Source organism: Sphaeramia orbicularis, chromosome 7 (genome assembly GCF_902148855.1).
Source record: "Sphaeramia orbicularis chromosome 7, fSphaOr1.1, whole genome shotgun sequence".
NCBI classification, from domain to species: domain Eukaryota; kingdom Metazoa; phylum Chordata; class Actinopteri; order Kurtiformes; family Apogonidae; genus Sphaeramia; species Sphaeramia orbicularis.
In genome coordinates, this window is record NC_043963.1 from 44404456 (window position 1) to 44422160 (window position 17705).

Here is a 17705-nt window from a genome sequence, read left to right on the forward strand (position 1 = left end):
TTTACAATGAACATTTAGTTGTTTTTTCTCCGCAGGCACTACGTCAATTGTTTTGAAACCAAACATATATTGATGTCATAATCATACCTAACACTATTATCCATACCTTTTCAGAAACTTTTGCCCATATGAGTAATCAGGAAAGCAAACGTCAAAGAGTGTGTGATTTGCTGAATGCACTCGTCACACCAAAGGAGATTTCAAAAATAGTTGGAGTGTCCATAAAGACTGTTTATAATGGAAAGAAGAGAATGACTATGAGCAAAACTATTACGAGAAAGTCTGGAAGTGGAGGAAGCAACAAAAAACGTACCAAAGCTTTTATTAACCCTTTCATGTACGAATTATGAGAACGTGATCAAAATTTTTTCCTAAGTATTTTTATTCCTCTTTAGGCATGAAAAAAACAATGCGATTGAAAATTTTCTTCTGAAAAATAAATAAAAATAAACCAAAAAAAACCAAAAAAAAACATAAAAAACAATAATGAAAAAAAAAAATTCTTATGAACCTATTTTTAATGAAGTTGCAAAAATGTCCACTCAACTGGACACCATGTGTTTAATTTTTGACGCACAGAAACATGCATTTACTGATAAATTGTGTGAAAACTATGGGGAGGGCTTGTGATTCTGGGGGTTTATGCTCAAGAGAGATTTACATAATGTTACCGATTCATGTCAGAAAAAATATGTAGTGTCTTAAAACTTTAATAAAGATATGTGTAAAAAAACAAACAAACAAAAAAAAAAAGAAAAGAACAACAAAATCCATGAATATACAAGAGAGCAGCTGTAGAATAGCTGTCCACTGTAGTGACCAGTGTGCATGAAAGGGTTAAAGCTCTCAAATCCAAAATCCTAAAGGATCCAACCAAATCCATGAGAAAAATGGCAATTGAACTTGAGGTAGACAACAAGACCGTTAGAAATGCAGTAAAATATGATTTGAAGTTAAAATCTTACACAAGAACACCAAAACACTTGTTGACAACAGCAACAAATCCAACTTTAGCAATTTTAGGGAATCATGTTTATGGCCGCCTTCTAGCCCAGATCTAAACCCTCTGGATTCTGCTATTTGGGGCGTTTTAGAACATGCTACCAATAGAACATCACACAGCAATGTCGACTTTCTTAAAGATACTATTAAAGAAGAATGGGAGAAGTTGTCACCCGAATATTTGAGGAACACTTGCGCAAGTTTCAGGAAGCGTGTGAAGGCAGTTATTGAGAAAGAAGGAGGACACATAGAATAAAAACATTTTCTATTATGTACATTTTCCTGTGGCAAATAAATTCTCATGACTTTCAATAAACTAATTGGTCATACACTGTCTTTCAATCCCTGCCTCAAAATATTGTAAATTTTGCTTCCCCACCCTGTATAAGTCTTCAAAAGGTGATTTTAAATGCATTTTTTGATCTAGATGTTAGCCTTCCCTTGGCCAGCCCCAAAAGTACAAGGATATATAAAAAATACCTAAATAGAAATACCAACAGCAATATGTGCAAGTAGTCGTACCCTTCTCTCCAGTTGTGCCAGCTGTGCCTTGTAGAAGGCATCCAAGGCTTTCAGCTGCGAGTCTTTCTTCTGTAGCTGCTGAGCCTGCAAGACACAAACAGAGGTGGATTAAAAACCCTTTAATGCTGTGTTTTCTTAAACTGCAGGCTATGAGATGAGACCGGCAACATCCTCTGCAATTAGTACTCCTTTTCTACTTCCATATTATTATTGATGATGGACTTTCTGATCCACTATAGACATTATAAAGCATTAGAGTAGCTTTTAAGTCACCAGTGGAACAATTTACAGGAAATAAAAGAATATGACATTATGAAATATGAACAACCCCTGGTCTATATTATGGCTGTGAAGTGGTTTGGGTTTATTTTAGTAGACTGATAGAAGGTTACACTGTTACATGGTTTCTTTAAGTTTGTTTTAACCCATAAAGACCCAGAGCTACTTTAGTGGCAGTTCCCAAATACATTTTTCTCTATTTCTACCTTTCTTAACTGATTTATCACTAATTTTTAAAATAATATTATCCTCTGTATTTTGCTTTTTTTTTTTTTTTTTTTTTTTTTTTTTGTGAAAATCATGTACTTTCATGAATCATGAAAATTCAGAGTAAATTCAAAGTTAATTTTATCAAAACAGAGAAAACTGAAGAAAAAGTGACTTTTTCAGCAAAGATATCATAAACTGAACATAAACCCAGTGTCTCCATCCACTGTCATTGATCCAATTCCATGGGTTTTATTGGTGAATCAATGTTGTAGAAGATAACGGTGTTTCCACGGTAACTACAGAGCCTCTGAACATCCAAATGGGTCATATCTGATGACCATGAAAAGATGAATAACTGTATTTTACACCAATTATTTACATGGATTGATAGGATTAGTGGATGAACAGGTGTTAAACAGTTTAGATCAGTAGATGGTTTGTGTTGGCGGTGGATGTTTGGGTCTTTATGGGTTAATCATCTTCATAAATGTGTTTGAGCCCAAAAAGTTCACACTAATGTTGGCCAAGTTAGAAAAAAACACTGGATGGAGGAACCATGATTTCACCCACTGGTTTCTAAACTACCATTTGGAAGCCCGCAGTTTGTTTTAACCGTTGCCATGTTGGCTTTTTGGAGCTGGAAGTGACCATATTTGGACAAAAGGGGTGGAGCCAAAGATGCGTGAAGCATCTGAGCCATTCGCAGGGGGCAAGAGGTCAAGTAATGCTAAATGCTAGCTTAATAACTCTGTGAACCTGTCAACTTTATCAAGAATTATCGTAACAGAGTCATTTTAGCGTTTTGTTACTGGAGCCTATTAACCACAACTACACTGGAGCTGTTGGTAAGAAAAAAACAAATTTTATTAAAAACAGCACACATTAAAGCTGTCTTCTATACTTCTATTCCCTATGAAATCTGATTAATGCAGCAAACATGGACCACCAGTCACTTATTACAGGATTAGGATGAGAAACAAATGGAACAAATATAAATAAATTTGATTCATAGATTGATTGAAACCAGAATGACTCTGGAAAAAAGTTTCTGGCTTTGTGTTTTTAGAGAGCAGTTCAGTGTGAGTGTACATGAGTCAGGGCTTTTTGGAACCGACCCCAGCAGCTGTCAGTGGTATTAGCATACTTCTGCATCAGTTTCATTTTGCAGCCAAGGTCCTTGCTCCTTGGTTAAAATTAATAACAAAATGTTGGGTATCCAAAACACATGAGGAACCTGAAAGGACTGGACTAGGTGATCTGACAGAACCCATCTGTTTCAGGAGCTAACATGCATAGCTAACATTAATGAGCTGTTTCAATGATGCTGCTGAGATTCATAGCGTATGGTGGAAGTGTTTGCACCTGGAGGATTCTGTTGGGTGTCTGTGAATTGGCTTAAAGTGGTCATATTTAGCTAAACCCACTTTTATTAGTCTTTGGTACATTTATTTGTGTATTTGGACCCTAATAGTTCAAAAAGTTTGAATTTAAACCCTCCAGATGCTGCAAAGCTATCTTTATATTCACCTGCAACAATCAAGTGGATTTCTACAACCCGTTTTAATTCCTGCTTAATTTTTTGTGTCTATAACTAGTTACGTCACAACATTTGCACATATAAGGTCAAGACTTCCAACGAACATTTCTCCAAATACGCCATAATTGTTTGTCAACAGTTGTAGCCCATACTGAAAATATGTCCAAACTTTGAGCCGATTACCTAAAATGTTCACTTGTTGGTTGAATGGGACAGAGCAGCACAGCCAACAACCTGGAGGGGGTGGGGCCTGAAGTGGCTCATTTGCATTTAAAGGGCCAGTGCTCAAAACAACCTTTCTGGTGTCATTACTCAGAAATAGGGTTGAAGATGGACCTGTGGCATTGAATTAATGAAGAATTCAGACCCAAGCAGAGCATTTACAGTTTATGTAGACCACAGGGAAATGTTTTAAAATGCATAATTCCATTTAAAAAAGGAAAATATCACTGCTTTAAGAGTGTAGTTCGACCAGCTGTGAATGTCAAAGGTCATGAGATAACTTTTGTTAAGTTGCTGGCGAAGTTGCTGGCGAAGTTTTGGTTGGTTGGTTGGTTGGTTGGTTGGTTGGTTGGTTGGTTGGTTGGTTGAAAAGGTTGGGTGGTTGGTGGGTTGGGTGGTTGAATGGTTGGGTGGTTGGTGGGTAGGGTGGTTGGGTGGTTGAATGGTTGGGTGGTTGGGTGGTTGGTGGGTTGGATGGTTGAATAGTTGGGTGGTTGGTGGGTTGGGTGGTTGAATGGTTGGTGGGTTGGTGGGTTGGGTGTTTGGGTGGTTGAATGGTTGGGTGGTTGGTGGGTTGGGTGGTTGAGTGGTTGGGTGGTTGAATGGTTGGTGGGTTGGGTGGTTGAATGGTTGGGTGGTTGGTGGGTAGGGTGGTTGGGTGGTTGAATGGTTGGTGGGTTAGGTGGTTGAATGGTTGGTGGGTTAGGTGGTTGGTGGGTTGGGTGTTTGGGTGGTTGAATGGTTGGGTGGTTGGTGGGTTGGGTGGTTGGTTGGGTGGGTGGTCAGGGGTTGGTTGGGTGGTCAGGTGGTCGGTTGGTTGGTGGGTGGGTAGTCGGTTGGTTGTTTGGTTGGTTGGTTGGTCGAAACACAAGCCAGAGGCGTAAAAAAGCGAAAAAAACATACAAACAGTTGTGTTTCTTCTTTATCTTAGAATGAGCCACAGAGCACAATATGTTATGGCAACATGCTTTTAAAGCAACAGCAGCTTCTTCTCCTGTTTTTTTTTTTTTTGTTTTTCAGCGAGTAACATTCAGCGTTAAGGTGCATTACTCTCACCTACTATGTCTGAGTACAGAACTGAAATATTACTCCATAAACTAAACCACCAGAATAGATAAAAATCATTTATTCTGTGGTTCTTTTGTTTGTTTGTGTATTCATATTGTGTGCAGTTTGCAGCTTCACCACGAGATATTGCTAAATATCACACACCGGACCTTACATTTTTATAGATTAAAAATACTAATGCAAAATACTATTTACATAAGTACATCCAAATACAAGGACAAACCTATTTTGAATTCACACATAAGGATTTTTTTGTCCAAATGTCGACATGCTAACAGTTACGGCATCCTACATTATCGGAAAAAACATCCAAAAGGGCTACAAACAGCATGCAGGCAAAATTATACCTCAAATTATACCTCTGACAATTTCTGTTTCTTTTTCCATCACACACCAATTGCTAGGTTACAGTACAGTACATACTCATGCACCGTAAGAAGGAGACAAACAGGCTCTTTCACATGCGAAGACACATGAAGACGACTGAATAACAGAGAATTACACAGGTAGAAGCCAAACACAGGGAGGAACAGAATGTGACTGGTAGTGGGCAAGAAACAAGGAAAGGACTGAAAGGAGACATAATTGACGGGAAAAATAAACCCATGTATCTGCTAGTGGTTGTCAGTTTTTGTCTTTAATTAGCATTGTGACTCATTCATTAATTGCCTTCATTAATTTGAAGATTGCTTGTATGAGACGATGACACTGACAGAAACAGACAGAATAATACAAGCAGAGGCTATTAGAAAAACCTCGTTCTCTACAGCCTTTGAAAAGTGCTGCAAACCTTGAAGGCATGGACAAAGAACGATCACAACGGACAAACTTATTGTATTGTATTGTGTAGCTATGAAATGGGTGGGGGGTAATTTTGTTCTCGCTTGCATAAAATACTGTATAAAGCTGAAGGACACAGGCACCTTTGCTTCAGTCTCAAAATGACCCTGAAAACATTGTTGAGTGAAGACGAGCTCAGATAAAGGGACGAATCAATAAAGTACTCAGAAAACATAAAGAGGACGTAAAGAAAAGGACACATGAAACAAGCTTTAATCCTGAATGTAACTTTAAAATATTCATTCATTTTAAAAAAAAATGTCATCTTTTAAATGCCACTTTTATTTCCCTAGTCACACTTTTCTAAACAAAAAGACAAAAAGTCTAATATTTTCCATATAATAAGTTCTAAGTGGATCCTTTTTTTTTTTTTTTTTTTCAATAATATATTTAATGAGATTTTTTACAGGCTATACGTACACTACCAGTCAAAAGTTTGGACTCACCTGGTTTTTCTTTATTTTCATGACTATTTACATTGTAAATTCTCACTGAAGGCATCTAAACTATGAATGAACACATATGGAATTATGTAGTTAAAAAAAGTGCGACATACAGGGTGGGGAAGCAAAATTTACAATATTTTGAGGCAGGGATTGAAAGACAGTGTATGACCAATTAGTTTATTGAAAGTCATGAGAATTTATTTGCCACAAGAAAATTGACATAATAGAAAATGTTTTTATTCTATGTGTCCTCCTTCTTTCTCAATAACTGCCTTCACACGCTTCCTGAAACTTGCGCAAGTGTTCCTCAAATATTCGGGTGACAACTTCTCCCATTCTTCTTTAATAGTATCTTCCAGACTTTCTCGTAATAGTTTTGCTCATAGTCATTCTCTTCTTTCCATTATAAACAGTCTTTATGGACACTCCAACTATTTTTGAAATCTCCTTTGGTGTGACGAGTGCATTCAGCAAATCACACACTCTTTGACGTTTGCTTTCTGATTACTCATATGGGCAAAAGTTTCTGAAAAGGTATGGATAATAGTGTTAGGTATGATTATGACATCAATATATGTTTGGTTTCAAAACAATTGACGTAGTGCCTGCTGAGAAAAAACTAAATGTTCATTGTAAATTTTGCTTCCCCACCCTGTAACTCAAAGGATGTTTTATATTTTAGATTCTTCAAAATAGACACATTTTACTTTTATTACTGCTTTGCACATTCTTTTCATTCTCTTGATGAGCTACATGAGGTAGTCATCGGAAATATTTTCCAACAGTCTTGAAGGAGTTCCCAGTGATGCTGAGCACTTGTTCATCATCTGTGGTCCATCTCATGTCATTTAAATGAGAAGGTGAGTCCAGACTTTTGACTGGTAGTGTACATACAAAATAGAACCATATAAACCATGGGTCTGAAACTCATTTTCTTTCAGGGGCCACATTCAGCCCAATTTGATCTCAAGTAGGTCAGACCAGTAAAACAATAGCATAATAACCTATGCTATTCAACTCAGAGTTCCTGTCTTTGTTTTTGTGCAAAAAAAAAAAAAATCATTAAATTATGGAAATACTTAATTTTATAAACTATCTAAACAAAAAAGATGTGAATAACCTGAAAAAAATGAAATTTCTACAGAAAAATAAGTGCAATTTTAACAATATTATGCCTTGTTGAGCCACAATATGTATTAAATTCCCATTATGTAATAAAAGTTCAAAATGTAATAAGAATGTCACGTCATCTTGTAATACAGCCGCATTATGTAATAAACTGACGCATTTTGTAATAAACTACGTCAACGCATTATGCAGTAAATTTTTTCACAAGTTATTACCATTTGAGAAATTTATTACAAAATGCACTTGACACATTTTTTATTAAAAAATTTAATAACATGGTTCATTTTGTAATAACAATCCAAATTAATATAATTTCAGAGCAATTTAGTAGAAATTAGTCACAGGAGCTACAGGTAATGGAATCAGAACTTTAACCACACAGTTTAAAGATTAATTTAGCACATTACATTTTCCTGAAAATAAAAATGTGTCAAGTGCATTTTGTAATAAACTTCTCAAATTGTAATAACTTACTACATAATGTGAAAAATTTTCTACATAATGCATTGAGGTAGTTTATTACAAAATGCGTCAGTTTATTACATAATGCGGCTTTATTACAAGATGACGTGACATTCTTATTACATTTTGAACTTTTATTACATAATGGGAATTTATTACATAATGCGGCTCAACATGCCTCGACTTATCATTTATACGTGTGAATTATGGATCGGATCAACAAAGACACGAAACTCAGAAATTTGTTCAAATTGGGCTTAATTTTCTTTAGACATTTGGGTTGTTCATATTTGTTCAGGTTATTCACATTTTATTGTTGCAGGATAGTTTGTAAATGTAAATATTTTCATAATTTAATGTTATTTTTGGGACTAAAACAAAGACAAAAATTTGAAGTTGTCATTATTTTGACATCAAACCGAGAAGGAAATATGGAGTCATTATTTTTTGTAGGTTATTACGCTATTATTTAACTGGAGATCATATTGGTCTGTATGTGGAACCTGAGCTAAAATGAGTTCGACAGCCTCGACGGTGGAACTTTTGCACTTTGGAAATTCATTGGATTGGAACCTTTGGCCCCAGGTCGCATATTTGAGACCCCTGATATAAACAATCAAATAAACTGACAAAAAGGTACATTTAAAATCAATGCTAGAATCCATGAGAGTCTTTCCAGATGTTGAGTAGTATTGTCAGAAAACAGCATATGATTGTGGACCTGTACAGGGAATAATGAGGGTGGCCCAAATAACCACAACAGATATGTCAAGTCTTTGTTCTTAACCCTTTCATGCATAGTGGTCACTCCAGTGGACAGTTATTCTCCAGCTGTTCTCTTATATATTCATGGGTTTTGTTGTTTTAGTTCCATATCAGCCAACACAGAGGACGCTTATGCATCATCCCATGCACAGACATTCATACCATTACTGTAACTTTGCTGTTCTTTGATCTAAATCAGTTGTTAATTGTTATTGTTATTAGTTGTTTTAACTGGTTTGAATCATTTTTAACAAACAGGGATTTTTATGTTAGCATTGGGGAACACTCATCAAAAAGGTGCAAAATGGATTGTGGTGTTCCCCAAGGGTCAATTTTAGGTCCAACCCTTTTTAACCTTTATATGCTGCCTCTAGGACAGGTCATCAGGAGACACGGCATTAACTTTCATAGTTATGCTGATGACACTCAACTTTATGTTGCCGTGTCTCCAGATGACCTCAGCCCCATCGACACCCTTTTTAATTGCATTTTAGATATTAAGTCCTGGATGGCAGCAAACTTCCTCCAGCTCAACCAGGGCAAAACTGAGGTTTTAATTGTTGGTCCTGAGGCTCAGAGGGAGAGGCTCAAAGCTAAGCTCCAAACCCATTCACTCGGCTCCTCTGAGAGGGTTAAAAGTCTGGGTGTTTTACTAGATTGTGAGCTTAGCTTTGAGCCACACATCAGGTCTGTCACCAAAACTGGTTTTTATCATTTAAAAAATATTGCCAGAGTACGACCATTTCTCTCTCGAGCCAGTGCAGAGACTTTGATACATGCTTTTGTCTCAAGTCGAATTGATTACTGTAACGCTTTCCTTTCTGGTCTTCCCAAGAAGACCATTGCACCGCTGCAGTTGCTCCAGAACTCTGCAGCCCAACTGCTGACGAGGACCAGAAAGAGAGAGCATATAACACCAGTGCTCAGGTCTCTGCACTGGCTCCCTGTGAGCTTCAGGATCAGTTTTAAAGTGCTTTTATTGGTTTTTAAAACTCTTAATGGTCTTAGCCCTATTTATTTATCTGATTTGCTTTTAACATATGAGCCCTCTCGGACCCTCAGGTCCTCAGGTAGTAATCTCTTAACTGTTCCTAGAGTCCACACTAAGACTCATGGTGAGGCCTCATTCAGCTTTTATGGCCCCAAACTATGGAACAGCCTACCTGAGGACCTGAGGTCCGCTGCGAGTGTTCATATTTTTAAAAGTAAACTTAAAACTTATCTTTTTAGGCTAGCTTTTAATTAAACTCTTACTATAAATTTTACTTTGATTGCTTGTATTTTTCTTTGCAACTACGGGACTGTGGGGGGTTTTGTTGTGAAGCACTTTGTGCTACATGTAACATGTATGAAAAGTGCTATAGAAATAAAGTTTGATTGATTGATTGATTGATTGATTAGACTGTAATTAACAGGTTTTTTTTCATATTATCTGAGTGAGTAATAACTAGTATTATAGTATGTTAAAATGTGAGAAAACATCAGATTAGCAGCATTAACCTCCTCAGACCCAGGAAAGTGAAAATTGTAGCTTTTTTCCATTAAACAATTATCTTGATTGGAAACTACATAATGCAACAGGTTTTTTTTGCTAGTTTTTTTCTAAGACATTTTTTTAAATAATTAAAAAAAAAAAAGATAATAATAATGTAATGTCCTTTACAATAGACAGCATTTTTTTAAGTAAAACCGTCAAACTTTTGTCCCCTACAGAGGACAAAAATGCACTGCTGGGTCTCAGGAGGTCAAAAATGCTTTTATTTCATAGTTTTCACACAGTATGTCAGGAAATGCATGTTTCTTTGCTTAAAAAATTAAATGAACGGTGTTCAGCTGAGTGGATATTTTTGTAGCACCATGGAAAATAGGTTCATAACATAAAAAACAAACAAACAAAAAAAATCACATTGTTTTTTTCATGCCTAAAGAGGAATAAAAACACTCAGGAAAAAAATCTTCATTAAGGTTCTCATAATTCATGCATGAAAGGGTTAATATAATTAATGAAATGGCCCCACACTTTATCAAGTGTATGTGCTTTTTTTCAACTTTGATGCGTTTTTATTCATTTTTCTTTTTAGAAACTGCCTTCTTGTATATTTTAAATAAAAGTGCCATAAATGTTTTAGAATGAGTACAGTGGGTTCATTTGTAACCTCTTAAAATTCGAGTCTTTTTCACCTAAAATGCCTGAAAACCAATAGTAAAATTAAATTCAGAGCTTTTTGTAAAACATGTATAGCACAAACATGGTCAAGGCCTCTTTTGCAAGGTAAAAGTCTGAATTTTCACACAATAATCAGCATCACAGTAAGTGGTCCTGGTACTGAGTAACAACACTGAAAAAGAAGAATTTTGCTCTTGTCTGAATTAAAAAAAAAAAAAAAAAAAAAAAGAAATCAAAATTACAATGCCTGCGGAGAACTGTAAATTGTAGATAAGAACTTGTAAAAAAAAAATAAAATAAAATATGAAAAACTCCTATGTAGTCTAACATGGCTCCACTTTTACCAGTCTCCATCCTGACAATGCTGATCAATTATCCCTTCATGTTCATACTTTTAAGCCTTCAAATGTAAGTTTGTTTACCGACTGACACAAGAAATGGAGGTTAAAAAGAACAAACAATACATTATTTCCCCACAGAATACATTCTAAGAACACACATACATGTGCAAACACCCCTTATTCACAACGCTATCAATACATATCACAGCTGCACACACCGGCCTACAGTTTTTTACAACACAGGAACAGTACTTTTAGTTGCAACAGGAAAATATCATGTATTTGTCCCATTTCTCAAACAGGAGAATTCCTCTTATTTACACATAACTCAATGCACCCAAAGTCTAATATGACAGAATACTTACTTTAGGTAACTTTATGACTGCAGGATCAAAAACTGCAGGTTTAATGTGGTTCAACAGGGACATGTTGTAGTAATTTGAAAACACATTTTTTTTTATAATAATACAAGTAATGTATAACGTAAATAATTTGCATATATGTGCAGAACAAGTAACATAAATAGAAGATTTTCTTTTACATCAGCTGTTCACTCTTGAATGTTTCTGCCTGTCCTTCTGCACTTTTTCTGTGTTTTTTGCTGCTGTAAACACTGCAATGTGCCCATGGCGTGATCAGTAAAGTCTTATCTTATCTTATCTTATCTTATCTTATCTTATCTTATCTTATCTCATCTCATCTTATCTTATCTTATCTTATGGGTGTTTAGGTTGACATAAAATTAAAAAAGACAGATCCTTATAAGAAGGTATGCCATTTTTATTAATATAAGCCAAAAAAAATTGCACTTTAAAAACCATAAAGTTTTTCTGTTATTACTAAATTATTCCAATCCAACTTTATTTGTAATGCACTTTAAAACAACCACAGTGGACTAAAGTAAAATATTTTTTTAAAAAATAAATAAATAAAAATAAAAGAATCAAATACAAGAGTAGGTTAAAAGACATAAAACAGCTGTATAATTAAAAACAATAAAAATAAAAACAATAAACCAATATCAAATTATTATTTGTTTTAATTTATTGTTATAATCTGTTTTTTAAAACCTGTATTCCTTCATGGCGTGTGCTGCTGACCTCTTGGTCAGGTTGCTGGTCAGGTTGGTTATTTTAATAAATAATAAAAATTTAAAAAATGATTAAAAAAAAAAAGTCAAAGATCAAATGAAAAATGTAGATGTTAAAGCTTTGCCTAGAGTTGCAAAAAAAAAAAAAAAAAAAAAAAAAAAAAAACTAAGCAGCTGCCGTTCACTTTGTTTTTAATTCAGATTTTTTTTTTTTTTTCCCTCGGGTTAACCATTTATTAAATTTCGACATCATAATTACAGCTGTCAAGGACTGACTATTTTAGAAATACTGGAAAACTACTCTAAGCAGTTCTTTGACTTAGTTTCAACCTTTGTGCTCAGATGGACTGATTGGACATGAGTGTAGGGGTTAAAATGAAGCTTACCATCTCTCCTAAGTCATCTGCAGACTAGAGGAAAAGGGAAACAGAAATTAGAGACAGAGACTAAGAAACTAAGAAGAAAGAGAGAAAGAAGCATAAACAATAAGAAAACACATCCCACCAGTGGCGGCTGGTGAAATTATTTTTTGGCTGACAGTATATAAGTGAGTTTTCAGCTGCACTATAACCACATATCACCACTAGGATACACCAAAATACATGCACCACTATTCTAAAATATTAACCCTGTAAAGCCTGAGGCATTAAATCATTGACAGAAAATTCCAGTTCTTACAGAAAATTCCAGTTCTTTGAAACTGGAGCCTTTATTGGTCCTTCTGAACAACACTTTTTTTTTTTTTTTTCAAATATCAATTTCCATGTATGAATTTCAGTTTTGTGTCATATTTGATACGTCGGGTCTCAATGCTCAAATATTATTATTTTGAACAAAAAAAAAAAAAAAAACACATAATAACAAAAACATGTCTTACACATTGGTAATTCCTTTTCAAAATTGGCAAAGTTCTGCCTCCTTCCTCATTAATGACAATCTTGTAGTGTCACTGGAAAGGCCTCTGGTGAATGAATTCCTCCCCCCTGGTGGATTATCTGTGTATTGCATGTATCTAATTGTATACACCAGGTTTTTCAAGAAAAAAAAATCCCACTGATCATGTAGAGGGCTTCAAAACTCATGCATCAAATATATAGGGTTAATTTAAATTAAAACAAAAATACACAGTATGTTTTCAGTCATGTATTTCATAGATAGATAGATAGATAGATAGATAGATAGATAGACTTTATTGTCTGTCAAAAGTGACAGAAAATCTTCATTTCTTCAATTATATGTAAATTTCACCCGTCTATCCTTCAAACATGTGTATTTTTCTATGACTCTATTGTTAAAGTCAGGCATGTCCCTGACAAGTGTCTTTTCCACTAATAATACAGACAATGCATTTATTCATTTATTTATTTAACAGAGACGATACATACAGCATTTCCACCAAAGTGAAAATGTGATGCATATTAGACGTCTAGCTTCAGCTAAATTGCAGTCTTTGTCCCTGGCCAGGCTTTTGAATACTATAAAATAATATACTTCATACAATAAAATTCAATAAAAATATAATGTATAGAATGTATAAATGCCATAAATGAATAAATACAGTGACTCATATCAAAAAACTGAACAGAATGTAAGGATTAAAACACTAGACCAGGGGTGAAGGTAATGTAGATCACATGGCATTGAACAAATAGAAAACAAGTGTTCAGAGAACGCAAACCTCCGCCAAGCACCCCGAACGGTGTGCATGTGTGGATCGACTATTTCTTTTTAAATTAAACAGTTTCAAGGTTGTTCCATACCGCAGAAAAAGTTGAAGCTTGGTACCAGTCATGTGTATGTCAAATTATATTCAATTCCAATCAATATTTGTTGAGTTCTAATGAAAAATGTGTGGTAAATGGGATTTTCAAAGTTAAATTGAAATGTCCACAGAGTCCACATTCCACAGTGGATGTGGGCAATTTTGTGTCAGATACAAGATATTGTTATAAGCTACAGGTGTATCAAAATAGAGGCTAATCGGAGTCATTTGGAATTTTTTATGAAATTTCGGAAATTGCTCAATGATGAGAGATCAGAAAATTGTAGATTTTATGACCTTGCTGTGACCTTGAACTTTGGCCTACTTGGCCCAAAATTTAATGGGTTGGTCCCAGGGCCTAGGCCTATCTGTGGGTACAATTTGGTAAAGATAGTTGTCATAGTTTTCCGGTAAAGTTGCTAACAAACAAACAAACAAACAAACACGCAAACAAACAAACTCACAAAGCAAAGTGATCACAATACTTCCTGGTGGAGGTAATCAGTGTAAGGGTTAAAACATACCAGTGACACCACTCATCCATCCTTGGCTTCCTGTGTCATACCCAACTGTGTGAACCACTGAGCTACCCAGACACTTACTAAAGCCTCAGTAGTATTAGTTATGGACCTACTGGCTGATTCCATTTCTGAGGAAGGTCTTGATTCTTTTTGGGGTGTGATGTTTACTCCTGTGGGTGGTGCTTGGGTGCAATTTTTGCACCCTAAAGCTCTCCTGTCTCTTTTATTGGAGGAGGTCTACTGTGTACATGCCATTTATAACTAGAGTCTATCATGGTAATAACGGAGACTTGGGCACAATTTTTTGCACCCCAAACAGGAAACACATAACTTGACTGCTCAGTAAACGACCGAAAACATTTTTAAACTCCAGTTGAATGCAGATTATACACGGTACATGTCAACCGTTTGTTCTTTGAGTTACACTGGCTACCCATAGCTGCCCGCTTCAGATTCAAATATTAATGCTAGCAGTGTATAAAGTCTTTCATTAACCAAAAATCGTATTCCCGGAGCTGGTCCACATGTTCATGCATGTGTTTAATGTTAATAAGAAGCCGATAAAGAAAACCAGAACCACCCACGTCTACAAGAACTTCTCCGCTTTTTCTATTGGATGAAATACAGCGGCTTTCATAACATAACAATTTGCTGGAAAACACAATTCCAAGTAACTTTTTCCTTCTCTGACACGGGTGTGAAGCATCGCAGTGATTGCTTTTATTTATTTATTCATTTATTTGGATCCCACACACATAGAGACGCATGCAGAATGAAGACGCCACAGAAGTAGGTTGATTTTCTCTTTCAGCCCTGCCTGTTACTGTCTTCCTACTCTTTCACTTTTCTCCAACATTGAAACCTGATGCTATAAATACTGTCTGCAAAGTGACATGTGATTAGATCCATCAATCAATGTCAAGCGGTGATCTGAGTGACACTGATCCTGACACGTCTCTTGATCTTTTCTCTGCAAAACATGACTTTGAAAAAATCATATTGTTAATGACTGGTATATATACAAACACCTACACCTTCCCATATGACTGGCTAAATCATAACAGGTTATTTATTATAATATTCAGAGCTTAAGCAGAGACGTAGAAGCATTTTTACAGGCTGAATCGCATGTATTTTATAAACTCTGTAAGTTCTGATCATAATTGGGTTCAATGGCAAAACACGCGGGTGCTGTTGCATTCAAGTACAACTCTGAAATTCAAAGATCTACACAAAAATGGCCCAGAACAGTGTAAAATAAAAAAAGTTTATATTTTCATAATGCATCTCTCATTACACTGAGTATGAAAATGCTTCTCCGTGTAAACATTTCAAGGTTTAGCCGATGATTCCTTATCCTACGTTATCAGAACACTCCTCCAATTATATCTCTTGATAATCAGGGTGTGCATAAAATAATCGATTAGTCACAAAGGTAAGCATCACCTAATTTTTATTCAGGGTGGGGGTTACAATATATTTATGCTTTATTTCACGCTTTACTTTTCTGCCTGAGTGCTGCATATATTCGGTAAAGTCTGAAACAGTATTTAGTCCTTAGTTAATTAGTTTTGTTCTGGATGGAGGGTGTGTGCTATCATTGACAAACTGACTTAAACTGGATTCATTATTTGCTTTCAATACTAATCCTTGCATGAAAATATTGGAAAAAAGGACTTGACATTTTTTTTTCCAGCCCTATTTTGTCATTTTAAATTGTTAAATGTCCATTTTATCATCTTTATTGGTCAATTTATCATAGAGTTGAAACAATTAATCAATAAAACAAAATGTATGCAACTACAGTTTTTAGGGGTGTTAGAAAATATCGGTTCTCCAATATATCGCGATATTTCATTTCACAATATTGTATCAATATTAAAAAGTGCTGTATCGATATTTTTAGGTATTTATTCAGATGTAGATATGGCAGAGATTAATTTTTGTTTTTTGGTTTTCTTTATTGTTTATATCTTATTTATTATTATTTAAAACTGTTTTTATTAAATAATGGTTATTTAAAGCATGCTAAAAGCACTTTTCACTGTATGAGAGGCAGATGTTAGTTCCTTTGTTGGGACTAAAATAATGTCCTGATGTTAGTTATGAACTAATAAAATATGAACATTTGAGCAGGATCTTAAAATGTAATGTCTGTAAAACATAATATAAGTTTTAACACAGGAAAATGTTGTGATATAGCATTAGATCCTGTTGGGATCAAATAAAAGTGTGTTTAGTATTTGTGCAGATTTCTGGTGTAATTCAATTCTTCCAGGAAATAATCATTTTAAAAAAGAAACAAACAAAAAATTGCCTTTTTAACAGTATTGTGATATATCGTATCGTGATCCTAGTATTGTGATTTGTATCATATCGCCAGATTCTTGCTAATACACACCCCTAACAGTTTTCCTGAACTGAAGCTTTGTTTCCTTAATTTCGCTGCTGCTAAACATTGGTTCCATTGTTGTGTTTCACATGGACGTTTATTGTGACGCACATGACTCCTTTACACATTTAAGCTTTCACACAAATATTACAAATTAATTTGTGAAATGCAAAAATTTCACTGACGATAAAGTGAATCAGACCAGTGAAATACTATCATAATAACCTATAAATAATGACAACCCCTTTTATTTTAGTATAAAAAAAAGTCAAATTACATGAAAATGTATACATTACAACTCCTTACCTGACTCCTGTATTACTTTTGAGTTACATACATACTCTTGTCATGAATGGCGTGCGCAGTAGAATCCCCCCACTCAAGTCAAATAACACTGGTTTACAAAAAAATGTTTTTTCCAAGTTGTCTAGGTTTTTTCAACTGAATTAGGACCATTTTGCACCGCTAAATCCAAAAATGACATGTTTTTCTCAATCAGGTCAGTTTTTTTTGCTAATTTGATTTTGAAAAATTTGATCTTCTCACAATCTGCGCCCAAACTTTATCTTGGTCACGAAGTTTAATACCAAAATAAGATTGGTAAGCACACTTTATGAAACTTGTGACTTGATTCCTGTTAGGTACAATGGTGTATTCACCACAGATGTAGCAGAATACGTCAGGCTTATTTTTGCAAGATCTTCTAGTCGAAGCCATTTTATTCACCTGTAATATTAAAAAAAACATTAATCATAAATTGGCAAAAGTGAAATCTTCAGAACTCGTTTATTTCAAGAAATATGAAAGAATTTTGTATCATATGATGTGAAAATGCCCATAAATGTAAGCAAAAATGTTAAAAAGCCAATATGTAGCATAGTTCAGAAAGTCGACCTGATTGAGCAAAATTAATGTGATTTTTGGATTCAGCATACCAAAATTATCCTAAAT

At 34.9% G+C, this 17705-nt stretch overlaps 1 protein-coding gene across 2 annotated transcripts in view; it reads right to left on the reverse strand.

Moving 5' to 3' along the window:
* The window catches only part of LOC115422891 (MICOS complex subunit mic25a-like), a 256763-nt gene that overhangs the window by 182821 nt on the left and 56237 nt on the right, over nt 1-17705 (reverse strand). The window contains exons 5-6 of one of the 2 annotated variants that reach the window (XM_030139507.1): nt 12466-12489; nt 1525-1608 (exon numbers count right to left, since the gene is read on the reverse strand). In XM_030139507.1, coding sequence (XP_029995367.1) covers nt 1525-1608; nt 12466-12489 — 108 coding nt within the window. The remainder of the gene's footprint in view (nt 1-1524; nt 1609-12465; nt 12490-17705) is intronic. The other variant, XM_030139508.1, reaches the window with a different exon arrangement.